The sequence below is a fragment of the Bos indicus x Bos taurus genome, chromosome 2, assembly GCF_003369695.1.
Source record: "Bos indicus x Bos taurus breed Angus x Brahman F1 hybrid chromosome 2, Bos_hybrid_MaternalHap_v2.0, whole genome shotgun sequence".
Lineage (NCBI taxonomy): Eukaryota > Metazoa > Chordata > Mammalia > Artiodactyla > Bovidae > Bos > Bos indicus x Bos taurus.
The window spans coordinates 21841265-21866996 of NC_040077.1; the positions used below are offsets into that span (position 1 = coordinate 21841265).

General features: G+C 39.8%; 1 protein-coding gene across 5 annotated transcripts in view; it reads left to right on the plus strand.

The window, feature by feature from the left end:
• Window positions 1-25732, plus strand: part of CHN1 (chimerin 1) — a 202448-nt gene that overhangs the window by 172686 nt on the left and 4030 nt on the right. For all 5 annotated transcript variants that reach the window (XM_027557164.1, XM_027557171.1, XM_027557180.1 and 2 more), the window contains 4 exons: window positions 7044-7128; window positions 16788-16961; window positions 17685-17762; window positions 20575-20712. In XM_027557164.1, the coding sequence (XP_027412965.1) occupies window positions 7044-7128; window positions 16788-16961; window positions 17685-17762; window positions 20575-20712 (475 nt within the window). The remainder of the gene's footprint in view (window positions 1-7043; window positions 7129-16787; window positions 16962-17684; window positions 17763-20574; window positions 20713-25732) is intronic.

A 25732-nucleotide genomic window follows, 5' to 3' on the forward strand; every position in this document is an offset into this window, starting at 1 on the left:
ATCAGAGCCTCCCAAATGAAGACCGGCAGCTGAAATGTCATTCCCACCTTTCCAGGCAAAATTTCATTTCCCCTAATGTTCTTATCGCCTCCAACATAGTTTATATTTGCAGCAGGCTTTGCAGGCACTCTCCTTGGCTGTTTGCATTCATGCTTATTTCTAGAGGTAGTGTTACGGCTTGGGAGGAATAATGAAGATGTGATTTTTTCTTTCTGTTGCCATAGCATAGAATTCTTTTCTGCTGTTTCTGTTACTGACATTCAAACTGGAGATGTGAACGTCAGAAACCTGAGAAGCAGACGTGCTGGTTTTCTTATGGAAACCAGGGTTCGTGTTAATGTGACGGTAGGCCCAGTTAAGAACTGCTTCAGATTATCTAGATTGATACCCAGGAGACACAGGGCCCTTGGCCTGTGCCATGTGGACCCCGCAGGAGCCCACCCATCTCACTCCCTGTCTCCTTTTCAGCCTGTTTCTGCCCGTTACCCACCCTGTGACAGACATGTTAGGTCCTCTAGTTAATACAGTCTCTCATCTTCGTTTTTAAGGTGATTGATGTGACAGGAGGTATTCACAGGTGAGAGCAGTCTCAGATGCCATGTAATACAGTTGTCTTTTTTCCAGTTGCAAGAGAAGAGGTCCTTAAAGCAAGTTGCTCTGCCCTTTGTTCATGGCAGTATAATTCATGCCATGTACTGCGTCACTTTCATTTGTCAAGATGTACCAAAGGCTTTTGGCCTAGGAAAAAATACCTGTGGCCAGGTTAAAAGGTAGCTTTCCTCAGGACCATCTCTGACCTCACTAACACCGTTACATGCTGACACTGATTGGGATCAAAACATTCCCCCAAGGAATCCCTTTTTTACAAATTAATCAAGTGATTGGTTTAAATAACCAAAAGGAAGAAACAGTGCCATTTATAAAGGAATTGGTTATTTTCCCACCTTATAAAGCCAGCATATGTCATTAAGGTCATACAGTGCACAACAGAAGCTGAGGTGCCCTCTGCTTATAAGAAATAGTAAATAGAGACTAAAGAATGTTACAGAATAAAGCATGATGCTACTAACACATTCTTTTTCACAGGACCAGTATCCCTCAGCCTTAGCTATAAGAAGCACAGACAAGGAGCCAGAAGTTTGGTGGGTTTGGTTTGATTTGGTTTGATTTGTTAATGCCTTCAAGAGGAAGATAGGTGATACATTTTCTTGATCTACATCCAGCGCTAGCAAAGTTACCTTATCAGATTTCCCGGTTTACAACTAAGAATTAGTGGTTGGAAAAGGGAAAAGGGTTAGGAAGAGAGAAAAAGAGCTGACAGCCTTGGAGAATAAGAAGAAACAGGAAAACTAAAACACAGACTTATATAAACATAAAAATCTGGGACAATTTACAAAAATTCCCTAAAAAATTACACATGGAAAATGTCACTTAATGAGTGTCTGTTCGTTGTGTTATGAAGACGTCAGTAATCTTGATTCCCTGAGTGCTGACCTGTGCGGATGTCTAAGACTGTTTGCTGTATACGACAGGGCATCTCAGGCACAAGCCATTCTCTTTTATAACCTAGCGCTTGCCTGAGCTCCTTGTGAACCACTCAGGCCTCCTTTCTTCCAGATTCCAGCCTAGCTCTCTCTTAGCATACTCCTAAGCAGAAAGAACCTCCAAGATGCAACTTTTGACCTTTTAATTATTGTATTTTGAATGTCCATTACATTTCTGATTAAATCATTCTGAGACGGGTAGTCAGAATACAACCGTGTCTAGTAAGCAGAATTATCTGCAGGTGTCAGTGCCCTGGAGCTTCGTCTGCAGGCGTAACGAGGGCCCTGTTTCTGTGGTGCCAGATAGAGCAGAACAACTGGAAATCATACAGCTATTCTAAGTTGTACAGTTTGTACAATTGTTAAAGGTATCTTTTTTTGAATCAGTAAAATATGTGATATAAACATCATTGCTAATGTAAAACTGCATATAAAATAAAACATTCAGATAAAGCTCAAATGTAACACAATCACCCTTTTTAAAAGAAAGTGTGGGACTCTGTGGGAGAGGGAGAGGGTGGGAAGATTTGGGAGAATGGCATTGAAACATGTATACTATCATGTATGAAACGAGTCGCCAGTCCAGGTTCAATGCACGATGCTGGATGCTTGGGGCTGGTGCACTGGGACGACCCAGAGGGATGGTATGGGGAGGGAGGAGGGAGGAGGGTTCAGGATGGGGAACACATGTATACCTGTGGCAGATTCATTTTGATATTTGGCAAAACCAATACAATATTGTAAAGTTTAAAAATAAAATTAAAAAACAACAACAAAAAAAACAAATGACAAGAAAAAGAATTTTGCCAAGAAGGGGGAAAAAAAAAAAAAAGTGTGCATCACTTTTTCTTTAATGCACTTTACACTGTTACAGCAGTGATATGATTATAATGCCATCCAGGAAAGAGACTTGCTTTCAAGTACAGCAGCCCTTCTCCGAATTTCTGACCAGTTCCAGTTCCTATTCCCCACTTTTTCTAAACTTCATTTGCTTCATGACTGAACTTCCTTCCTAACACAACAGCAGCTAAACTGTCAAGTATGCACTCCCTTAGCCTTCTGGGTCCTGGGCTCCCACTGCTGCTCTGCAGAGCCATCCTCTCCCCTTACCCTTGGCCCTCCCACCTCGGGGAAGAGGAAGAGTCGTCTGCTCTTACTCAGAGCTAGTCCCTCTGCCCTGGTCCCATCTCCACTAGGTGCCCACAGGAAACTTACTCCACGAGCTACCTCCTCTGTCTCCATCCTTTCCGCTCTTCCCCTCCCACCTTACTCCCAGACCTGTTCCTCTGCTTCTGTTCCCCTGTTAATGCCATTTTTCCTCATCAGCAGGCCCCAAAGCCTAAGACTTGGCCCCCGTCCTCCTCCTCTCCCTTGCCTGTGACTCAATCCGTTACCAAGTCCTACTGACCCTGCCTCCGCGCTCTCAGTCAGCACTGCCTGAGTTCAGGTCCACATCATCCAGCACCTGAACCACTGCTGTAGCAGCCTGCCTGGTCTGTCTTCCTCCAGCCTTGATCCCTTAACTGTGTCACTTTCCTTAAAAATCTTCAGTGGCCCTGCATTGCTGACTGAACAAAGTATACGTTTGCATGTATGGAAGAGGCCCCATGTGCCCCTCTCCACTCCTGCCACGCCAGTCACTCCCACCCCACCCACACTGAACTGCCTCACAGTCCTCTAAACATCCAGTTGTTTCGCTCCTGGTGTGTCTCTGATTTCCTTGGAGCAGCCTTTCCTAATGCATCCTCTGACACACACAACCCCATTTAAGCCTGATTGTGCTCACCCGGAAGCCTCAACTCATTCATCTTAACCAAGCAACGCCCCTCCCCAGCTGCCCTTATACTTTGCAGACACTTTCAGAAGAGGCTTTTCATGTTGTATTTAGCAGGAGAAACCTATGGTGAATTCCTTGAGCCATCATTTCAAAAAAATTTTGTATATGTCATCACTTAATGTTTGTAAATGATTAATTCATGAATGATGTCCATTTGTTTTGATAACCTTTAGGAGGATCAAAGAGACACAAAGACTACAATATTCAATTTTTACAAGTACAATCCAGTGTCATTAGGAAAGTCAAAAAATTTAAGAAATAATAATTTTTAGGTACAAAAATTCAAAAGGAAATTCATTTAAATCCTGTTACACAAATACTAGTTTAGCAAGCTTCTGGTGCTTCAAGACCTACTTCTAGAACTATTTCCTTGAGAGCTATACAACCTGCCTTACAAGTGGTTTAAGAAAACAAAATTAAAACCACCACCACCACTAAAACCATCCCCAGGTGGCAAGATGCCTTTATAAAAACCTGTCCGAGAAGGAACTGAATCAAGAACAATTTCCTAAAGGTTGCTTTCTGAGATGCATGTGTGATCCTGATTAGAGAACAGTGGGCCATGGGTCAGTGAAACTGTTTCTTCAGCATATGTGATATGAAGAGACGGCACACGGCTTTCAGAAGGCCACATTCACTACCGCTTTGTGAAGGCGAAGCAGGGAATTGGGTCTGTAACATCTCAGTACCCAGCGCCGTTTGCCAAGAGCCCTTCTTTGTTCCAGTGATTTACACACCAGTGGAACTTAAACACCTTTTGTCGTGAATAACGGCAGGGACAAACCCAGGACTTCTGCACTCTTCTAGTCCAGTTTATTAACCTTACCAAGTTAAGTGAAACTGGATTATCCTGAGATTGCCTCTAAAAATAACTTCACAGTTCTATAGCTATTTTGTGACTATATAATTTTTAAAATATGAGTCAGTGCTATTTCACTCATATGCCTCAGATTAAAAGCAAGATTGCATACTTTATCCAGTTTTATTCACTCAGAGGAACATAGGAAAAAACAAAGACATCAGACACTATCTGGATGTTAATCTTGGGCTCAGCTTCAGGAACTCCAGGAAATGCTTTCAGTTTGCAGGCTCTGAACATCATTAACAACCCAGAAGCAACTGTGTCTGCATTCCTGACACTTCCATAAAAAACATAGACAGGATTATGGCCGCCTTTTTTTTTACCCCCCCCCCCCCAAAATCAACACAAAGTTTTGTATTTGAGCTCACTTGGCAGCTACCAGAGCCACAAGTACATACCTGCTTGGAATGAACCCTGGTTTATCCACTGTTGCCTTATATGGATATTTTGGCCAGCAGTAGTATTTTGAATTTTAATATACCATATTTCATTGATTCTACTACATGTTTTTGTTTTTTGTTTTTTTCAACATCTCTGAAATTGGGATGAAGCTTATAATCAGTGGCATGCCTTAAGTTAATTGGTGATTTCTCTACATGGAATATATGTATCTTACATTCAGGTTAAGTCTTATGTTCAGTGGCATCTTAAGTTTGAAGTTTATATATATATTTGTATCAGTCTTAAAAATCACTTACCAGTAAACAAGTGAGACCTAATTAAACTTAAAAGCTTTTCCACAGCAAACAAAACCATAAACAAAATTAAAAAACAACATACATGAGAGGAGAAAATATCTGCAAATGAAGTGACCAGCAAAGAATTAATTTCCAAAACATACCAACAGCTCGTACAGCTCTATCAAAAACAAACAATCCAATCAAGAACTAGGCAGAGGACCTAAATAGACCTTTCTGCAAAGAAGAAATACAGATAGCCAAAACACATATGAAAAGATGCTCAATATTGCTAATTATTAGAGAAATGCCAATCAAAGCTACAGTGAGGTACCACCTCACTCGGGTCAAAATGGCATCCTTAAAATGCCTATAAACAATAAATGCTGGAGAGGGGTTAGAGAAAAGGCAACCATCCTATACTGTTGGTGGGAATGTAAATTGGTGCAGCCACTATAAAGAATAGTATGGAGGGTCCTTAAAAATCTACAAATAGAGCTACCATGTGACCCAGCAGTCCCACTCCTGGGCATATATCCAGAGAAAGCCATAATTCAAAAAGATACAAGAATCCCAATGTTCATTGCAGTAGTATATATACAATATCCAAGACATGGAAGCAAGTTAAATGTCCATTGACAGAGGAATGGATAAAGAAGATGCAGTACATACTTATAGTGGGATACTACTCGGTCATAAAGAATGAAATAATGCCACTTGCAACAACATGGATGAACCTAGAGATTATCGTACTGAGTGAAGCCAGACAAATGTATGATACCCTTTATATGTGAAATCTAAAAGAAAAAAAAAAAGACACAAATGAATTTATTTCCGAAACAGAAACTCACAGACACAGAATACAATTTTATGGTTACCAAAGCGGAAAGGGGGCCAGGGGAGGGATAAATCAGGAGGCTGGGATTAACATGTACACACCACTATGTATAAAATAGGTAAACAACAAAAAGCAAAAACAAAGCAAAAAAAAAAAAAATCACTTGGTTTCTAAGACCAATTCAGTACATAAACAGAACAGCAGTAAAAGTGACAATATTAGCTGTAATTTCATTGTTTCATTATAGTGTCATTGTTTGCAAATCATATTGTCACATTATGGTTTTGACTCTTGTATTACTATTGTCTGCTGGAGGAAATCATATATATAAGAAATTATCTCAAGTAAATGTAATTGATGCAGATCAGTAACTTCCTTATTCCCTCTCCCTTTTCTTCTAACCTGTTTCTTGAATACATTTTCAGCCAATATTTGCTCAGAAGTCTTAAAGTGTTAATATTCAAGATATTTTTTCCTTTATTCTTTAATGTTCAGGATTTGGATGTATTGTTTTTCTATTCTACCAGTGTTTTTCATCTGGCTTAAGCTAAAATGGCTTCTCTTTCCTATGCATAAAGTCTATAGGTATCTTAGTGTTTGAATTCTTTGGGGGTTCCTTTCTTAGGGATAAAAGAATCTACTGCAGTAAAATTTTTATGAGCTGGGAAGATGAGTGAGTAATTACTGTACTCAAACAGGGATTCTGATTAACTGTAACTTCTGTAGTTTCTAAAATATATTTTCTTTGCTAACATAGTAAGTATCAAAATAGTTTTGAACAGAAATTGGTCCTTTTTGATTATTCTGTTGTGACCAGTCATTAAATATCACCTTCAACACCCATGGCCCCAACTGTGATCACAGAGAACAGAAGGAGGATCATCCAACAAAATCCTTACAGGATCCAGACAGACTTTACATCACTCCTCCTCCTCATCCTTCTCCTCCTCCTCCGTGCTGTAGCGCTCAGAATACGCCAGTGCTTGTATAACATGTAGATGAAACTGCTTACAGCTGGAGGGAACCAGTTGGAAAGTTCCACTGTAAAAACTGTTTTCAAAAGTAAATCACAGGATATTGGCTTGATTTATCACCATTTCTAAAACAAAGAGAAAATCAAGCTCTGAAAGAAACTTTAAATGCTTAGTTCCACTCAACCAAGGTTTTTGTAAATGTAACCGTACTGTGCCTCTTCACACTAACCGTGACTTGCGTATGAGTGCTTTGAAGGGAAATAATCTCATGTATGGTTTCCCCCGGCCACTGTGTCACTACTCTTTTTCAGGTCCACACATTCAGAGGGCCACACTGGTGTGAATACTGTGCCAACTTCATGTGGGGGCTCATTGCTCAGGGAGTGAAATGTGCAGGTAAGAGCTCGTCCCCTTTCTCTTTATTGAGTAAGACATGAAGTTATAAGGAATAACTTAGGAGGAGACTGGCTGTTAGGCGCATAAAATGGGCTGAATCCCTATTTGCTCTTAACATGCAATAGGCCATTGACATCTCAGGCATCCCCTTTGGATATTGATATTTTATCTGCCTTTAACCTTCCTGTACTTAATGGGCAGCAGTCTGGTCCATTAAAAAGAGGGAAGTCATCTTGTTCAGAAAGTCTGATAAAAGGAGGTAAAAGTAAGGCAGTTAAATTTGCCTTGCCTTTGATGTTGCAGTAACTAAATTTGTAAAAATGATTTTTTTTTAAAAGCAATGTACAGGGACCTATGATTGTTGCCTTAGAAACTGAATTTTAAAAAGCTTGTTAAGCTGAATTGTCCTTACTAAATTTTGTGAAATCAAATTGAAGCTTTAAAAACCTGTGAATTTATCTTCAAAGATGATTATCATATTTTGAAAAACCACTTAGTCACTGATACTTTGTTTTTGATATTTTGAAAGCTTGAATTTGCCAAATCCTTTTTATAACATATGACCATAGTATTTTAGATTTAAATTTAGAAACTTGTAAGATTTCCACATAAATAACCAACTCAGGGATTTATTGAAATGCTTTATGAAATAAGTGTTACTGAAATCATGTGAACTTCATTTGTATATAACAACTATACTGAGTACTGGCCATTTACTCAACTGCTCTAAATTCTGGCACAGACTTAAAAATTATTATTTGTTTCAAGTGTGTGATATTAGGTCATAGAAGTTTCTGCTATTTAAATTTTAAAGCTAAAAAATATGTTCTTACATGTTTTTTGCATGAAGTTTAACTGTAAATATGTATATGAAGAGTAAAGTATTTTGAAGGTAACTGAAGTAATTGTCAAACTTAGCACTGTAAAAATCCACATTTCTTTTGTGGCATGATTCTTAATGGAATATTTTTGTTGTCCATTATGTGCAGAAACTTCTAGAGTCTGATTTTTTTATTTCTCAATTGCATTTTCTTTGAATAGCAAGATAAGTATGCATTGCATGTGAGCATTCCAAGTTACCCTCCCCCCCACAACCTTCGACTTCCTTAGCACCACTAAGGCATGATAAGGTTCCAGGCTTATGTCACTAGCCAGATCCATTCATGGACTTCTCTGCCACATGGAGCGGTAAGAATTCCCCACGCCTTGACTTTGAACTGTGCAAAGGTGTCCTTCAAGGAGAGCCTCAGCTCAGCCAGTCTAATTCCTCCATCATCCTAGAGGACTGACAGCCCCATTTGCAGGTTTCTGCCCAGAGAGTAAATGAGAACATTAGCTTTCTGGCTGGTGGTTGCCCAGAGTCATTATGAGGAAGCATCACTGGGATGGCTATGGTTGAGCCTCGAACTGGAGGGGACCACAGTGGAACATAGTGGTGTAGTTAAGATCAACCACATTGTCATGGTGTTTCAAAGGCAAATGACATACACTTCCCAAAGCACAGATCACCTGTTCAAAGAATGATGGTCTCGATAAGCTTGGTTTGCCTTTATGACATAACCTTGACCAGCTAAGACTACAATGGTTTTCAAACACTTTATGACTATCACTAACTCAAAAGCTTTTCTTTGACTAGAGTGATGGTGTGTATCATATATGTTTTGAAAGAGTGAAGGCCATCTACATGAGAATTCTGAGTTAGCTATTGGCAGAAAACTAGCACCACACATATGAATAATTTTTGGCAGTATGCTACAGTCCAAAATCATATTTGAAAGAAATGTTTTGGAATGTTTATGATAGTAATAATGTGAAGGAAAAGAAATAAAATGATTCATCCCATCCCATAGGCACTGACTTGAATAGCCTTTTGTTTTTATTGTGAGTAAAGGTCAAGAATGTAAAGAAAAGCTTATTGGTTTTATGTTATATCTTGCCTTCAAAAGCATTATATTCTATGTGACTGGAACTGTATTACTGAGCTGTATAAAACAGGTCAACCCAGTTTTTAAATGTGGAAGGTTGGGATTTGAATTATTCTATGACTAATTACATTTAGATTGACAGTGAGATTCTTTCATCTAAAATGGCTCATCCTGATTTTTGAGCCATCTACTTTATTTAAAACAAAATGCAAAGAATTAATAATTTAAAGAGAGAAAGAACTATGGTAGGGTGAACACTGGCTGCCCGAAAATGTCTGCTTCCTAATCACCAGAACCTGTGCCCATGGCATAGGTCTTGCCTTTCATGGCAAAGGAGACTCTGTGACCAAGTTAAGGAATTTGAGATGGAGATGGGGAGAGTCCTGTGGATTGTCAGAATGGGCCCAATGTAGTCATAATTGCAAGAGTCCCTGGAAGAGCGATGCAGTAGAGGCTGATTCAGAGAAAAGATACAAGCACAGAAGCAGAGGTCAGGAAAGAGCAAAGATGCTATACAGCTGGCTTTGAAGGGGGCCACGAGCCAATGAATGCAGGTGGCCTCTGGAAGCTGGAAAAAGCTAGAAAAGAAACAGATTCTTCCCTGGAGCCTCCAGAGGGAACACAGGCTAGCTAAGGCCTTGATTTCAGTCCAGTGAAACTGATTTTGTACTTCCGACTTCTAGAACTGTTAGATGATACGCTTGTATTGTTTTAAACCCCTGAGTTTATGGTAATTTGTTACAGCAGCAATAGTACTAATACACTAGCCACTGAACATTAAAGCTGGTACTTCCAAAGAAAAATGGCTTGCTTACAACTTGTCAGAAAAGAGATGTATTTTTCTGCTTTTGACAGCTTGCTTTCTTTTCTTCAAAATCCACCAAGGCAGAAGAGAGCTTGTCAGGAACTTTTAAAGAATGTTTGGCAAGAGCAGCAATTTTGTATCCCACCACCCCTTTTTTTTAAAACATTATATAAAGTGTTGGGTGGTGTTCCAGTCACCAGGCTGGCAGCCAATAGCAAGCAAGCTGTCCCTTCAGGACCCAACGCTCTAGGCTTGCTCAGCAGCCCACACAGACAAGGACAACTGAGGGAACAGCGAGGGTAGGCATGGGCCTGCAGTCACTGCAGATGTGCTCTCCAAAGCCCCACAGTCTGCGTTAAACATCCCCGCTACGACAGTCTGCCTTACTCTCGCTTCTTTAAAGTGAGTAAAACGACATTGCAAGGGACCATCTAACTGCAGCTTGGGAGCACTGCTCCTCCTACTAAAATAGTTATGAGCAAAGTAAGTAGCGTTCAAAAGTAAAGGGCAAAGGATCATTGTCGTTCAGATAGAATAATATTACGAGACCATTTTTCCTTTATGCAATGTAAGCTTATAGGTTAAAGTAATCTATTATTATTATATAATCACTGAGATCATCAAACATCCCTCTCATTAAAAAGACCATTATTCCACCAGCATTCCTGAATTGTTTTCATTTAGCCTGCCCAGAATATTCTAAGAAGTTAAGCCGGATGATAATTGTAAATCAGACATATCAGCTTAGTGTTTGTTATTTAGGAAAGTGACTTCATTTTTCCAGTGTATCATTGTCATTGCTGCCAGCCCTCAAAAGGAAATAGCAGCAGTTTTTTCCTAATAATAAAATGTATTTATTGCTTTGTGTATAAAGCACTTAACTCTTAGGTTAGAGAAAGGGAAGTAATGTCTTTTCATTACTGCTTTGATTGTACCTAAAAAGTTACAGTTGTCCTTGTAATCCAATGAGAAATTGGTCAGACTTGCCTAAGACTTTCATATAGCTCCTTTTATACATGAAAGCAGTATTTTCATAAATATTCCCAAAAGCAAAATATTCTCAATTTTGCTTGTGAAAATAAGGCCTTCTAATGCATGTTAAAAATGAGCTAGTCCCACTATTCTGGGGTGGTAGTGGGATCAACTACGAGACATGTTTAAAAACTTCTATTTGCAGTTATTTAAAATGGGAACACTCATAGAAAAGAATGAATAATTACCTTTCTTTTCAAAACACATATTAATATTACCCCTTAATCCTCTCAGTAGAATATAAATATCAGCTGTGTATTTCAAAAAATAGGTTTCTGTGCTTTTTAGATATAAAACACATTTTTTTGGGAGAACTCAAGCCCAGAAAATCTGACAGTAACTTCAAGTTAGTAGTCTAACAGAAATACTTTATAAGGATAGGTTATGTTTTGAATTTCTCATTCCTCCTTTCTTGTGTTTATTCTGTGCTTATTAACTTGAAGAATTGGGAGGGGACAATGTGGTTTAATTATAACATAAAAATAACCTGCCAAGCCAAGAGATGCAACAAATGAAATAATCTTTTATGGATTTTTTTTTTTAATTTATAGTGTAGAGCTTCCCTGGGAGAAATGGAACTATATAGGAGTTATATGACTTTAATAAATAAGTATGAAAACCAAATAAAGTCTTAATGGCAAACTGAAATATTGATATACTGCTAGTCCCTGAAGCAGCAATTTTCAGAGCACGCTCAGAGCTGGTATATTGCACTGTGAACTTAAGGGTATAAAGATGCTGTATTTTAATGACTTTGCCCTATCCTTTGGTCCTCTGAAGGACTTCATATCCAATCCTGCCAAAAATTTGGCCTTTGAAATTCTAAAATTGAGCATAATATATTGTCCCATAGTTTAATCTTATTCAAATAGAAGAAAGAATATCAGAAAGCATTTCCATCCTCATTAAATACCTAAATCTGACCATAGTCATCACTTTATCCAGTTTTCAGTGAATCACAAATAAATTAGGCATTTGCTGATGTTTAAAATGAGAGAGAACTGCAAACACTCAAAGGAAAAAAAGTTAGTATCAGACCATTAGTGCCATTCAGATATTTTGATATTCTGTGGATACATTCAAATTTTACTGTTTCCTTTCTACTGGATTTCCATTTAGAGTTTATAGTTAGGAAAGAATGTGACAAAATAAGATATAATGGGTAGGTTTTATCACTGCTTTTTAAACGTCCTTGCCAAATCATGTATCGATACCTATATAACAGTAAAATACAGCCGTGTCTTTTAAACTTAAGTATATACAACAAATAATAGAAACCACACACATTATTGAATAAAAGGTTGAAAATAGCAAATTCATCTTCAGCCCTGAAAATAATAACTCAGCATACATGGTGTACTGCTAGTGAAAAGTGATATGTATCACTGAGTGGGAAGAGCACAGTCTAGGAATTAAGAAGCCAAGGTTAAAATCTCCTTTCTACCACTTCCTGGCGGAGTAACTTTCGAACAAATCCTTTAGCCTCTCTGAGCTTCACTGTCTTTGTGAAATGAAGACAGTGGGATAGGTTATTAATACCAGCCCTTTCCAGCTGGTTCTGTGACTTCTGTGCACACACTTAAAGCATTAAAGTAACTTAAAGTACCTCAGCATTATTTTTAGATAATGAAGCTCTGCCGACTTTTATACTTCTAAAATACTACGTAAGTTTTTCCAGTGCTAGACGAGATGAATAAATAGGCTTTGTTTTATTCCTCACAATGATGATAACAAAAGAATATGTATGTCAACTATCAGAAGACTGTGAAAGTTGGGTATGAGAAGGAAGGCTGGGACTTCCCTGGTTGTCCAGTGGTTAAGACTTCTTGCCTTCCAACACAGGGGGTGCAGGTTTGATCCCTGGTCAGGGAGCTAAGTTACCATGTGCCTTGGGCTCAAAAGACCAAAACATAAAAAACAGAAGCAAGATTGTAACAAACTAATAAAAGTCTTTAAAAAATGGTCCACATTAAAAAAAAGCGGGGGGCAGCGGCTGATTAGGGACCTCAGGACTCAGAGAACTCAGAAGTCAGTTGCCTGGTGGTATTTTGGATTTTTTTTTAACGCTTGTGTATCCCAGCCTGAGCACTAGAGACACCCACGAGTCATAAATGCCAGCAGACACAAAAAATAATCCCGAGAGAACCAGCTCTCCTAGGCAAAGTCTTGGGGAAAGGGCAGCTGAGCCAGATAGAAACCTTTTAGTGCATCTGCATTCTCCAGGTGGACACCATGACAAAGCCACATTGCCCCCCGCCCCCGTGGATACTGCGGCAGAAGCCTGTGGGTAGATACCTGTTTTCCATCCCACTCTGCAGTAACAGGGTTGTACTTCTCTCCTGTGAGTCTTCCCCCCACCATCCTGCAGGAAGAAAGTGGTACCCTTCCTTGGCTGAGCCTGTGGGTGGAATCCTGACTTTCATCCTCACTCTCAAGTAGAAGTAGCACCCATTCAGCCTAAATCTACGGGCAGAGCCCTGTCTCCACCCCTGCCCTGCAGTAATGAGGCAGCTGAGACCACGATCAGAACTCTGTCTTTAGTACCCACCCTGCAGTTCATGCAGCACAATACTTCTCCCCAGCCAGGCATGGAGGCAAACCAAGACTTCTCCGCCCTGCCGTAATGACTAGGACCTCTTCCCTGCCCAGAATGTGGGGTAGAGTCCTGCCATTTGAATAACATACAAGTTTGGTGGGCAAAATAACACTGCAAAAGCATTACAAAGGCTTTGTAAACTAGGTTGACATTTGAAACACAGCCTATATAGTGTGCCAGGATGTGCATTCTAAATCTAAACAGGTTAACTACCTGCTAAAGTTGAAATTTCAGGAGGGACCACACAGTCTTATAACACTCAAAATATCCAGGATGCAGTTCAAAATTATACTTCATTACCAGCAACCAGGAAAATCTCAACTCAGATGAAAGAAGACAGTCAATAGTCACCAATATTGAGATGATATAGATAGATGTTGGAATTATCTGATAAGGAAAACAGCATTCATAAAAATGTTCCAAGAAGCAATTAGAAAGACTCTTGAAACAAATGAAAAATAGGAAATATCAGAAAGAAATAAAGATATAAGAAAGAATTAAGTGGACATTTTAGAACTGAGAAATTTATGAACAAAATACCCACCGGATGGGCTCAGAAGTATTGATAGATTGGATATGTCAGAGGCAGGAATCCATGAACCTGAAAAATAGATCAATAGAAATTATCCAACTTAAATGAGAGGGGAAAATAGATTTTAAAAAGTGAACTGAGCCTCAAAGACCTGTAGGACAGTAACAAGATATAACATTTGTGTTGTTGGAATCCCAGGAGAGGAATAATAAGTGGGAAGGGTAAAGATATTTGAGAAATCAGTGGCTGCAACTCCCCAGATTTGGTAAAGCAGTCAGAGAAAAATGATGTGCCTGCTTGGAGGTACTTTTCTGTAAATGAAATGTACTAAGAACTGTGTAGATGAGGAAGCAGCTATAACCCCAACATCCCAGTCCTTTTCAGGACCTGGCATTCACATCTGACAAACAGAATTGGCCTAGAGGTCAGCCTAGCTCCTGACCCTAAGCTGGTCATGATAGTGCCATTCAAGGAACCCTGGGGCACTGCCTAGGAAAGGCCCCTCAGAGTTACTTCCTTCTTCTGAATAACAACAGAGAAATGTACAGCCTCACATTAACATAATAACAGAACCTAATAGTAGATCCAATATTAATGGATAAATACTATTATTATTCCCATTCTGTAAAAGTCACAGAAAATTTTAAGTAACTCACTCAAAAGCACACATCAATAGATCTAGCTCTAAATTATAGAAGCTGTCCAAAACATTAAAATGTTCAGGGGAAGTGAGGTCTTTTAAGTGGACATTTTACCACCAATTTGCCTTATGATTGAATCAGAAATTTTATTTATATCTAATATAGAATAAAGAGAAATTTAGGATTTGGGTCCTGGACTCATTTGGACATTATTTGACTATGTAGAACAATGTTGGGTCATTTCTTGAGATGGCACACTAGAGCTCCTATCCCTGGCAGCCTTTCCGTACTCGAAGCAGCAGCTGTTGTTCTTTAGTGATGGTCATGTTGGGACACTATCAGCACTGCCATGCCATCTCCGGTGCTGTTCACTTGCAGACCCACCCCTGCAAAGACCCAAACCTGTCTTTTCACTTGGGCGGTGCTCAGAACATAGGACTTCCTCCCTAAGAGTCACCACAAGCTTTAAGTTCTTTTGTCAGATTGGCAGTGTCTACATATTTGATGAAATAACAATTTTATTTTTAAGCCATGGCTAATTTTCCTTGTCTCTGTTAACTGTTACTGTCAAATATAACTCGATTGCAACTTTACCAAAGGTCATGATGATGATCATTGTCGGTATTTGTCTAACATTTTACAGTATGCAAATCACCTTGACTACATTGGCTCCTTAATTCTCATAACAATTCTGTGAGGTGAATGTTATGCTCCCCTTTCTGCCCAAACAGTAAGCAAAACTGAAGCTTACCCAAGGACCACAGACAGGGTAATCACATTGTATGGTTTTCAAATGCATTGTGTGCTGAGTCGCTTCAGTCGTGTCCGACTTTTTGCGACCCCATGGATTGCAGCCCGCCAGGCTCCTCAGTTCATAGGATTCTCCAGGCAACAATACTGAAGTGGGTTGCCATGCCCTCCTTCAGGGGATCTTACCGACCCAGAGATCAAACCTGCATCTCTTGAATCTCCTGAATTGGCAGGAGGGTTCTTTACCACTACCGCCACCTGGGAAGCCCCTAATCCATTAAGACCTGGCTGTAAACTGTGTGTACCCCACTTGAATTTGATTTACAAGAGGTCAGTGTCAAGTTTTCATGAGCTTAAAAACAAACAGGTAACATTTACCAAAAAACCAGAAAGACAAAATTTAGTTAAATTATTCAGGTACAGTCCATGTCTCCTAAGTCTAATTTAGCAAAATATTTGTATTTCTGTCTGCTTCTTCTAAAATGCCATTGTGCTCTTCTTCTTGAAAATAAAATGTCTCAAAATGTTAACTAGAAAATATTTGGACTCTGGCATTTTAGAATTTATAACCCAATAAAATGACAAAGCAAAGGAATAATTTCAGTAGAGGCAGTATGGTATAGGTGTTAAAATCGTGGACATTACAATCTTTGTAGGCTTGAATCTTGGCTCCACAATGTACTAAATGCTGTAGGTAAGTTACTTAACACCTGTGTGCTTGGTTTCATCACATTTATAAAAGAGAATAAAACCTGTTTTATAGAAATTTGTGAGTTTAAATAATGTAAAGCACTTGAAATAGTGTGCTTGGCATTAGTAAGCTGTTGATGATAGCAGTAACAAATAATAACTATAGCTACTTTTAGCTATCTAGATGTATTCTATATCATTATCATATGCATATATTTAAAGAGCTATGAGTATATATAAATATGATCAGCATCATTTTAAGAGGGCCCTTGGATACTCTTTACTTTTGGGGGTTCACTTCTACCTCATATTAGATTTGTTAAAATGCAGTTATATCCCACATTGAATATAATTTTTATGTAACTTTAAAGAAATGGATAAGTTTTTAATTGGCATAATATTACATTTTGTAGACATTTAATTGAACACTTATTAACTTTGGTCTGGGTTGGTATTCTCTTGAGATCATACAGTGAGTAAATGATGGAACATGAGCTGGAATTCTAGTCTTCTAACTTAAAATCAAAATTTTCCAAAAGAGAGAATGAGAGGAATGTTCCCCTCACTCTGCTGGCTGAAAGCTAGTCTTTAAACCTAATTCAGGTTGAAGTGTCTTGCCAAAATAAATACTCCAGAACACTCAAAATTCTGAAAATAATAATGAATTTTTCCTTTTTAAATTCTTCAGATTGTGGTTTGAATGTTCATAAGCAGTGTTCCAAGATGGTCCCAAATGACTGTAAGCCAGACTTGAAACATGTCAAGAAGGTGTACAGCTGTGACCTGACGACACTCGTGAAAGCCCGCACCACCAAGCGGCCCATGGTGGTGGACATGTGCATCAGGGAGATCGAAGCTCGAGGTGAGGCGCTTCCAGCGGCTCAGAGCAGCCACAGCCCCCTGCACAGCCAGGCTTCCTTCTGCAGGTTAGGGGGAATGGTTCCAGATACTAATCTGGAAGTCTGAAAGCAGTTAACAAGTAATTACCAACATGATTTCAAGGTACACTTAACCAGTTATAAGAAATATGCTTAAAAATATATTTATGGATGATTCTCCCAGTCTGTAAAATTTGATATATAAATGCCAGTTCTTTTTTCAGTTTTTATACTTTGCTTAGGTCCAAAAAGCAAAGAAATAAATGCTCTGTTTAAAACAGGCCAAACAACCAAAATCCAGAACTAGGCCCTAATTAGTCTCTGCCACTTTGGAGATAATTGCTACGGGCCTATTAATATAGTTTATCTCAGTCTTCTCTTATGTAAAAGAATTTATGGTATGGCAGTGGTGGTGAAATTATTTCCCTTAAGACTTAAGGCATTTGATCTAGTTAGACAAAATGATGAGCCAAATTACAGATATTCAGGCGAGAGTACGTCAGAATTAAAGAACTGTGAGTAAAACGATTTTATTTTAGGAGAAAAGTATGAAGAGGTTTCTAAACATACATATTTCTAAACATATATGTTTCATCATTCTTCCTGACACATTGCTTCCCTAACCTGAAGTATGAGAAAAAGTTAAAATCTGAGGAAAGGACGTTACCCCAAAGAGACTAATTAGCTCCTCTGCTCTATTTTTACAGGTCTTAATTCTGAAGGACTGTACCGAGTCTCAGGATTTAGTGACCTAATTGAAGATGTCAAGATGGCTTTTGACAGAGGTGTGTTTTCCAGCAGGTTCATTACCTTAGGACAATAATACTCTACCCAAAGAAACATAATTTCTTATTTTATTCTTTCCATTGTTTTTCTAAATCACTAATTATTATTATGCCAAATAAAATAACTTAGCTTATAATTTTTATAATTTCTGTGTTAGTTGTAAGTATTAACCTATTAAATTTCAGGATGAGAAGGAAGTGTAAAATTTAACTATATTACCAATATTGGAGTCTCCAAGGCTGGTCCATGTTCACCAAAATATATACAGAGCAATTAAATTTACCAGAAACCATGGAAAAAACAGTGGAGGTAGGTGGGAGAGGAAGGAATCTAAGTCATTACAGAGCTCAGATTTCCCAGGTCTGTGGTGGCTGACCTAACTCTGCCTGCTGTGCATGCCTCCCCAGCATCTTGTCATCCAAGTTCAAGCTCATTAATTTTCATTTAAGAAATGTAGGGTTTTGACCACATGTGCTAATTAACTTACTTCCTGAAAGCTTTACTTCTGAGTTGATATGATCTATTTGGTAAAAAAGGAGAAGCTTTGTGAATTTTCCTGTAAGTTGGCATGCATGCTTAGCACTTCCCAGCTAATTGACTGTTGGAATGGTATTACATGGTCAAAGTAGTCTTCTCTCCAACATTGTTATGCTGAAATATTGTGTTAAATCTTCAGTATCACAAAACTGCCAAAATATGTGGATTTGAAAGACCAACCAGGAAAAAAAAAAAAAATCAATCTCATGTGTTGGGGCAAGAATCTGAGAGGACCTAAAGACCTTCTAGCATCAGACCCCTCTGTGGGAGGAGGGGCCCAGCCAGAGAAAAGCTCAGCGCAGCTTATTTTCTTTTAACATTTAAATTAAGGTTTTGTTCCCATAGTTCTCCGATTTGTCTTTGTGTTGAGCACTGGAATAAATGGTACCAAAGAGTGTAAGCTTGAATATAGGAAGTAAAAAGAACGGGAGTTGTGATGGTGAAGAGACCCTTTTCTTTGCAAGTACGCACTTCTGGTTCCATCACACTCCTCTCCCATCACAGACCTCTAACAGCCAACAGAGGTAGAAGACAAAATAAATGAGATATTATCATCAACACAGAAGAAATCTAGGTCAGCCCACATATTTGACAAGATTGAAGATGAGGTGAAGAAATGACATCGGGAACAACCCTGAATCTAAACAAGATTGAATGTTAAGAGGCATTTCTTTTTCTCTGGAAGGTAACAACTGATCAAGTCCATTCCCAGCCACTGGCAGTGGGAGATTTGCCATATAACCCCTCCTTTCTTGCTCCTGCCCACAGTTTCCTCTATTAACATCTCTCATTCATATAATACAGTCTGTTATAATTGTGAGCCAATATTGATGTCAATACATTATTACTGACTACAGTCAGTAGTTTACATTAAAGTTCATCTTTATGTTGTACAGTTCTATGGTTTTGGGCAAATGCGTAACGTCACGTATCCACCATTACAGTGCCGTACAGAACTTTCACTGCTGTAACAATCCTTGCACTCCATCTGTTCTTCTTCTTCCCCTTCCTCCCCGAATGCCGCTGATCTTACTGACTCCATAGCTTTGCCTTTTCCAGATTGTCAAATAGTTGGAATCATTCAGTATGTAACTTTTTCAGACCGGCCTCTGTTACTTGGCAATGTGCATATAAAGTTCCCCCATGTCTTTTCATGGCTTGAGAGCTCATTTATTTTTATCACTGAATAATACTGTTTTTGTCTGGGTGTACCACAGTGTATCAGTTCACTTACTGAAAGCCACCTTGGTTGCTTCCATGCTTTTGGCAATTGCAAATATAGCTGCTAGAAACATTTATGTGCAGGTTTTTGTGTGGACAAAAGTTTTCAGTTCCTTTGGGTAAATACCAAGGAGTATGATTGCTGGATTATATGGTAAGTGTTTGTTTAGCTTTGCAAGCACCTGCCTGCTTTCTGAAGTGCCAGCTCCTCTTTGTATTTCTGCCAGCAACCAGAGAGAGTTCCGGGGCTCTACATCCTTGTCAGCATTTGGGTTGTCAGTGTTCCGGGTTCTAGCCATTCTAATAGCTCTGTGGGAAAGAGGCTGCTTTTTCATCCTTAGAAATCTTTCATAAGCCAAATGGAATAAAAGAAATTAGTATAAGGTCTAGCTCAGAGTAGAAACTAATTAAACCTTTAGTAGATGAAAATTGAGCTGTTTTAACAGAGTACTAAGTGCAGGGGAGGGCAGAAGGGGTCACCCTGAAGGAAGGCCAGCTTTCCTTCAGGGTTAAGGCCCAGCAAGTTTAAAACATTCCTGTGTTTTATAATTTCTTCTCTTGTTATCGCAACACTCTAGAGTTTTGTTTTGCCTTTCCTTCTCACTAATTCTCCTATCCCCAGGGCTCAGGCAAGAGCGAACATTATGTATGAGAACCCAGGGTGAATCGAAGGCGGCCTTTTGTGCTGGGTCTTTTATAAGTTGGGAGGACCTCAGTTGTTATTTTTCACATTCTCTATGTTTATTTTAAAAAGAAAGAAAAAGTTACCCCACAATATTCCTCTAGGAATTCTCACGAAATTTTAAAATATTTTTGTTAACCTCAGTCATCTTCTACTATCCCCCTCCATCATAAATCGTGGAAGAATAAATAACTTTAGAATAAAAAATTCAGGTTGTCTTCCACAGAAAAAAAATACACATGTATCAGCACAGTGAATTTGATGTTTAAAACTGAAGCATTATGAATCTTTAACAGTGTACAAAAATGTTATTTGTTAAAAGTGCTATGAATCCAGATATTTACTTCTGTTTCTTTTAATATCCTTCAAAGATGGTGAGAAAGCAGATATTTCTGTGAACATGTATGAAGATATCAACATTATCACTGGTGCACTGAAACTGTACTTCAGGGATTTGCCGATTCCACTCATCACATATGACGCCTACCCTAAGTTTATAGAGTCCGCCAGTAAGTATGTAGGCATGCGCTTGTAACCTGAAAAACCGTCTCTTCTAGGTAATCACATCTGTTTTTTTCTGCTGAGTATCTTGAATGCATTTTATGAAATGTTTCTCCCTGGCCTCTCTCCATGGCTAATGTACTCACAAGAATTTTGAACTCTTCTCTAACATAGGTTATTTATGACTTCTACCATCAGAAGCATCTTTGTAATTTTTAACCTTTACTTTCCACAGTAAGGCTTAACACCAGTTCTCCTAGACATGAACAGTAGTTTTGTAAAGTAAAATAAAAATAACTAGAAAAACAAATTGAAAAAATACCAACTATCTGTTGTTAGATTCAGCAAACACAAAGATGACTCTGTCAGACGGCTATAAAATATATAAATTCTTACTTTCAGTTTCTGTCCTTATCCTGTGACACGCCAGTAACAGTTTGCAGACTGGCTCAGGTTCATAGATTATACTTTAAGAAGCTCTGTTTTAGATCAAATGTTAAGAAATAAAAGTTTTAAAAAGTTAACTTTTTAAAAAGTTAAAAAATAAGCTCTAGTTAAGATGAAAATGAGAAAAAGCAAAGGCTCATTTGCCAAATTTTATTTATGGTGCAAAAATCATACCTGTAGTTCACACTTTTTTTTTTAAAGAAGGGAATTCTTAACAGATTTTAAGTGTTGGCATTACCTTTTTTTTTTTTCTGAAAAGATAGGCTATTTCCGTCGTTTGCTCTCTCTCTTAAAAACCATATGTTGTCTTGATCTTTAAATAATAACATCACTTCCTTAGTAACACTGATTTGCTTTCTGATTTTGGAATTTCATGAAGTACAAACTTTCTTTGTTCTAATTTTCAGTTTCCCTTCAGAGCTCATGTTGAGAATTTTTGTGGTTAGTTCCATGGAGCCCTGATTCCTCGTGGGTCAGTTCAAGCTCTCATGTAGAGAACAGCTGTGAGAATTGCACTGATTTTTTACAAGCATTCATGTTAGAAGCCACAAGACTCTATCTCTTCCATGGGAATTCAGGATGCGTTCAGGGCAGATCATGAAAATTGTCTGAAGGCGCTTACGGGTTCTTATTTGGTGGGGCACAGGTTTCCTCCCAGAGAGAGAAATCACATAACTGCTAATCTGGAACGCACTTGACACACACCTGTGCCATGAAGGGCTGCTCAGACCTCGGTTTACCCCAGTCCCCAGGACAGCACGGGGCTCCACTGCACAGTGTTTCTGTCCCCATGTGGCTCGGGAGTAACAGTGAAATGTGACTGGCCTGTGGGCATCCAGTTAGCAAAGGACAGAGCCGGGATTCAAACCCCAGTTCTGAATGCTGCATAACCTTTATCTACTTAGAAGAAAAATCTAAGCTCTCCTTATGGATCTTAAGGCCTTTCACCCCTCACTCCCAAATTACCTCACTGCCTTTCCCCATATCCACCCAAGCTGCTGAGGACAATCTCCCCTCTTTATTATCCTTCCAAAGCATTTGTCACCATTCTTGGTTTGTGTCTGAAACAGCCCTCCTGTTCAGCGAAGTCAGCAAGCTCCCCATGTCACCCCTCAGAGAGCTCTTGAAAGCACATCGTAAGAAACTTCCCTTAAGGTAGAAATTCCATTTCCCTCTAAGATTGATGTGTGACACCAAAAACCCTGGCATAATGTTTACGCACAATATACGTGTTTACTGTACGGGTTTGATACTGGTATCCAAGAGTTTGTGGAACAGTGTGTCCTTATAACATGTCTTTCCTGGTAGTAGAATCTGTTTCATTCTTCAGACCCATAGAAACAGCCTTTCTTTTTCTGTATTGATAGATAAGGAAAATGAGAGAAGCTAAGATTTATAGAACATACTCAGCGCCAGAAATGGTGCTGGGCACTTTACGCCCATGATGCTGTTTTAGAAGAAATGAGATGTTATAGGTGTAATTGTCCATGGTCACATGGCAAGAGGGGGTGGCCCTGGCATTCAGATTCACATCTGTGACATCAAAGCCCTGGCCCTCTCCCCTCTGCATGCTGCGTGGCTTCCTTCATGGGACAGGGAACAGAAGGATTAAAAGGAGGAAGACAAGAGGGAAGGGGTGGGACCCCTTTCAAACAGAGCACAGAGCTAACTCACCCTTCGCAATGAGCTTTTTAGTATCTCAGCCATTGAAACAACCGGGGACCATGTTCTTCAGGTCTCAGGTATCTCTGGCATTTACTAGAAGCCCTTGCAAATAGCAACCACAACAATAAAGTCAGAGTTCTTGTTAAAGCTTTCCCCTGCAACAGCTGTTTGAACGCTGCTCTGGCAGCCTTCCCTGGAGAGGCTGCTGGTTGAAAGCTGGAAGGGAGTGGTTGCAGAAAATGAGAAAAGGATTCAAGGATGGAGAAGGCCAGGGCATCCCAACCAAAGGCTTGAAGAGCTTCATAACCCTTCATTCATAATCCCCTGGAAAGTCTCTTATGAACCAACTTGAAGCCTTGGTCTCCCTGGTGAAGAAATCAGTGCCCTACAAAACAGAGGCCATGCTCAGTAACTCAGCATGCATCACAGTGAAAAGAGCACTGCCACAGCTGAGCTCTGGGTCGGGCTGAATGGAGAAACCATCTTCCGGCCAAGGAGTCTAAGAGCTCTTCCCAGAAGATCTCAGAAAAGTTACATGACTCAGTTAGTATGTAACTGTGAGTGAGTCAGATAAATTCAGAGAGAAAACCCAGGGTTCTTTGTCCTCAGCAATTTAAAATGTGCTGAAGAGAAGTCTGGAAAGAGAGCTTGCTGAGTTTTCCCGTCAGCTGTGCCACTGATTCACCCCTTTTGCTTGCCTAAGTTTTATTCTTCTTGGATTTGAATTTCTCTGAAGAATCAGACAGTACTTTCATTCAGAGAGCTTGTAACTAGGCCTGATACATGTCCAGAGTGCTCACTACCTGCCCCCACAATGTCCACACCCACATTCCCGAATCCTCCAGACTTTTCCAGGACCTCTCAGCTGCAGGCCACCTTTCTCTCTCAGAGTTGCCTCACACACAGATGGGCCTCGTTCACAGCCTCATTCCTTCCTGCCAAGGTTATAGTTATATCTGGTCTTCCCTACTAGACTGTAACTCCCTCAGGTGCAGGGGTCCTCTCCTGTCTGTATCACCGCAGCACCCAGTTACGTAATGGTTTAGTTGCTAAGTCATGTCTGACTCTTGTGACCCTGTGGACTGTGGCCCACCAGGCTCCTCTGTCCATGGAATTTTCCAGGCAAGAAGCATACTGGAGTGGGTTGCCATTTCCTTCTCCAGGGGATTTTCCTGACCCAGGGATCAAACTCGAATCTCCTGCATTGCGAGCCATCTCCTCCATTGCAGGCAGATTCTTTACCAACTGAGCCACCAGGGGAAGCCCAAAATAATAGTGCTGAAAAACATTTGTTGAATGAGTAAACGTAATTTTATACTAAGAACCATAGTATCTTAGCATTTTTGGATAATCTAAGGGGTTGTGTAACTGGCCTTCTTTCTCCAACACATTCTTTTTTGTTGTTGTTGGGGGTTTGTTTGTTTTTTTCAACTTTTTATTTTGTATTGAGGTATAGCCAATCAACAGTGTTGTGATAATTTCAGGTAAACAGCGAAGGGACTTAGCCATACATATATATGTATCCATTCTCCCCCAAACTCCCCTCCCATCCAGGCTGTCACATGATACTGAGGAGAATTCCATGTGCTATAGAGTAGGTCCTTGTTGGCTATCCATTTTAAATACAGCAGCACCAACACATTGTTTTTTAAATACCCTGTAACTACAGGAACGACTTCCCTGGTGGCTTAGTGGTAAAGAATCTGCCTGCCAAGCGGTAGACAATTAAACAACAACAAAAAGCTACGATCACTACTTCTCCAGGCGGCCCGTCCACTGGTAGACAGATGTCCGCTGACAGAGGCACCAGGAACCCGCCTGCTTTTAACTCCGCGCCGTGGGTGGTGATCCCAGTGTCCCCCTCTCCCACATGCAAGTCTTTCATACACTTCAGCAACTACTGGTGACCTTCCGCCTCTGCGTACATTCCGCTGTATCTGTCGTACTCTTAAATTATGCTGTGGTTTTCTTGGGGCTAAAGGTTTGCATTCTCTGAAAAACTGATCATGGGTAAGACTTTAGGGAAAAAAGGGAAATTAATTCTAGAGAAGAATCTTGGTCAATTTAATATCAGTATACTCAATTGCATTTTGCCATTTGTTCCCAAATTTATAATTCCGGTCTGGCCCTCTCCCTAAACCCCAGAGCAGTCTATAGTCAGCGCGTTCACTTGGATATCTGATGACATCTCAAAAGCAGCTCTTGATCTTCCCCCCAAACCTCATCCACCTGTGATCTTCCCCATCTCAGTTAATTGAGGCTCCACCCTTCCAGTTGCCTAAGCCCAAATTTTAGCCCATTCTTGATTCTCCTCTTTTTCATACATCCCTCATCAGAAAATCCTCTGGACTCTGCCCTCAAAATATGCCCAGAATTCGGCAACTTCTTATCACCTTCACTGCACCGCCTGGTCATTCTTCACCTGGGTGTGTGTAATTATGACCCGAGCCATCTTTCCGGTTTTACTCTTGCCCTTCCATAGCCTGTTCCCTACATGGCAGCCAGAGGAGTGACATGAAAAATGTATGTCAGATTATGACCCTCCCTCGTGTAGAACCTTCCCATTTCTCTCTGTAAATGCTGTGCTCTTAAACTAGCCACAGCCCATGCCGTGATGAAGCGCCCTCTTACCTCTCTGACCTCACCCCCTTCTCCCCTCCTTGCTTGGGCTCCTGCAGCCACACTTGGTTCCTGGCTTTTCCTCAAACATCACAGGCACACTGTCCCCCTCAGGCCCTTTGCACAGCTGTTTCTTTGCAAGGCTTCTCTCTGCATGGAACCATCTTCACCCAGATCTCCATGGAGTTCATTCCCTCGCTCCCTCCAAGTCTGTACTCAAGACCTTTTTCTCATTAAGGCCTATCCTGACCATCCCATGTAATACTGCACCCTCTCAGCCCTCCCAGTGTTTCTTAT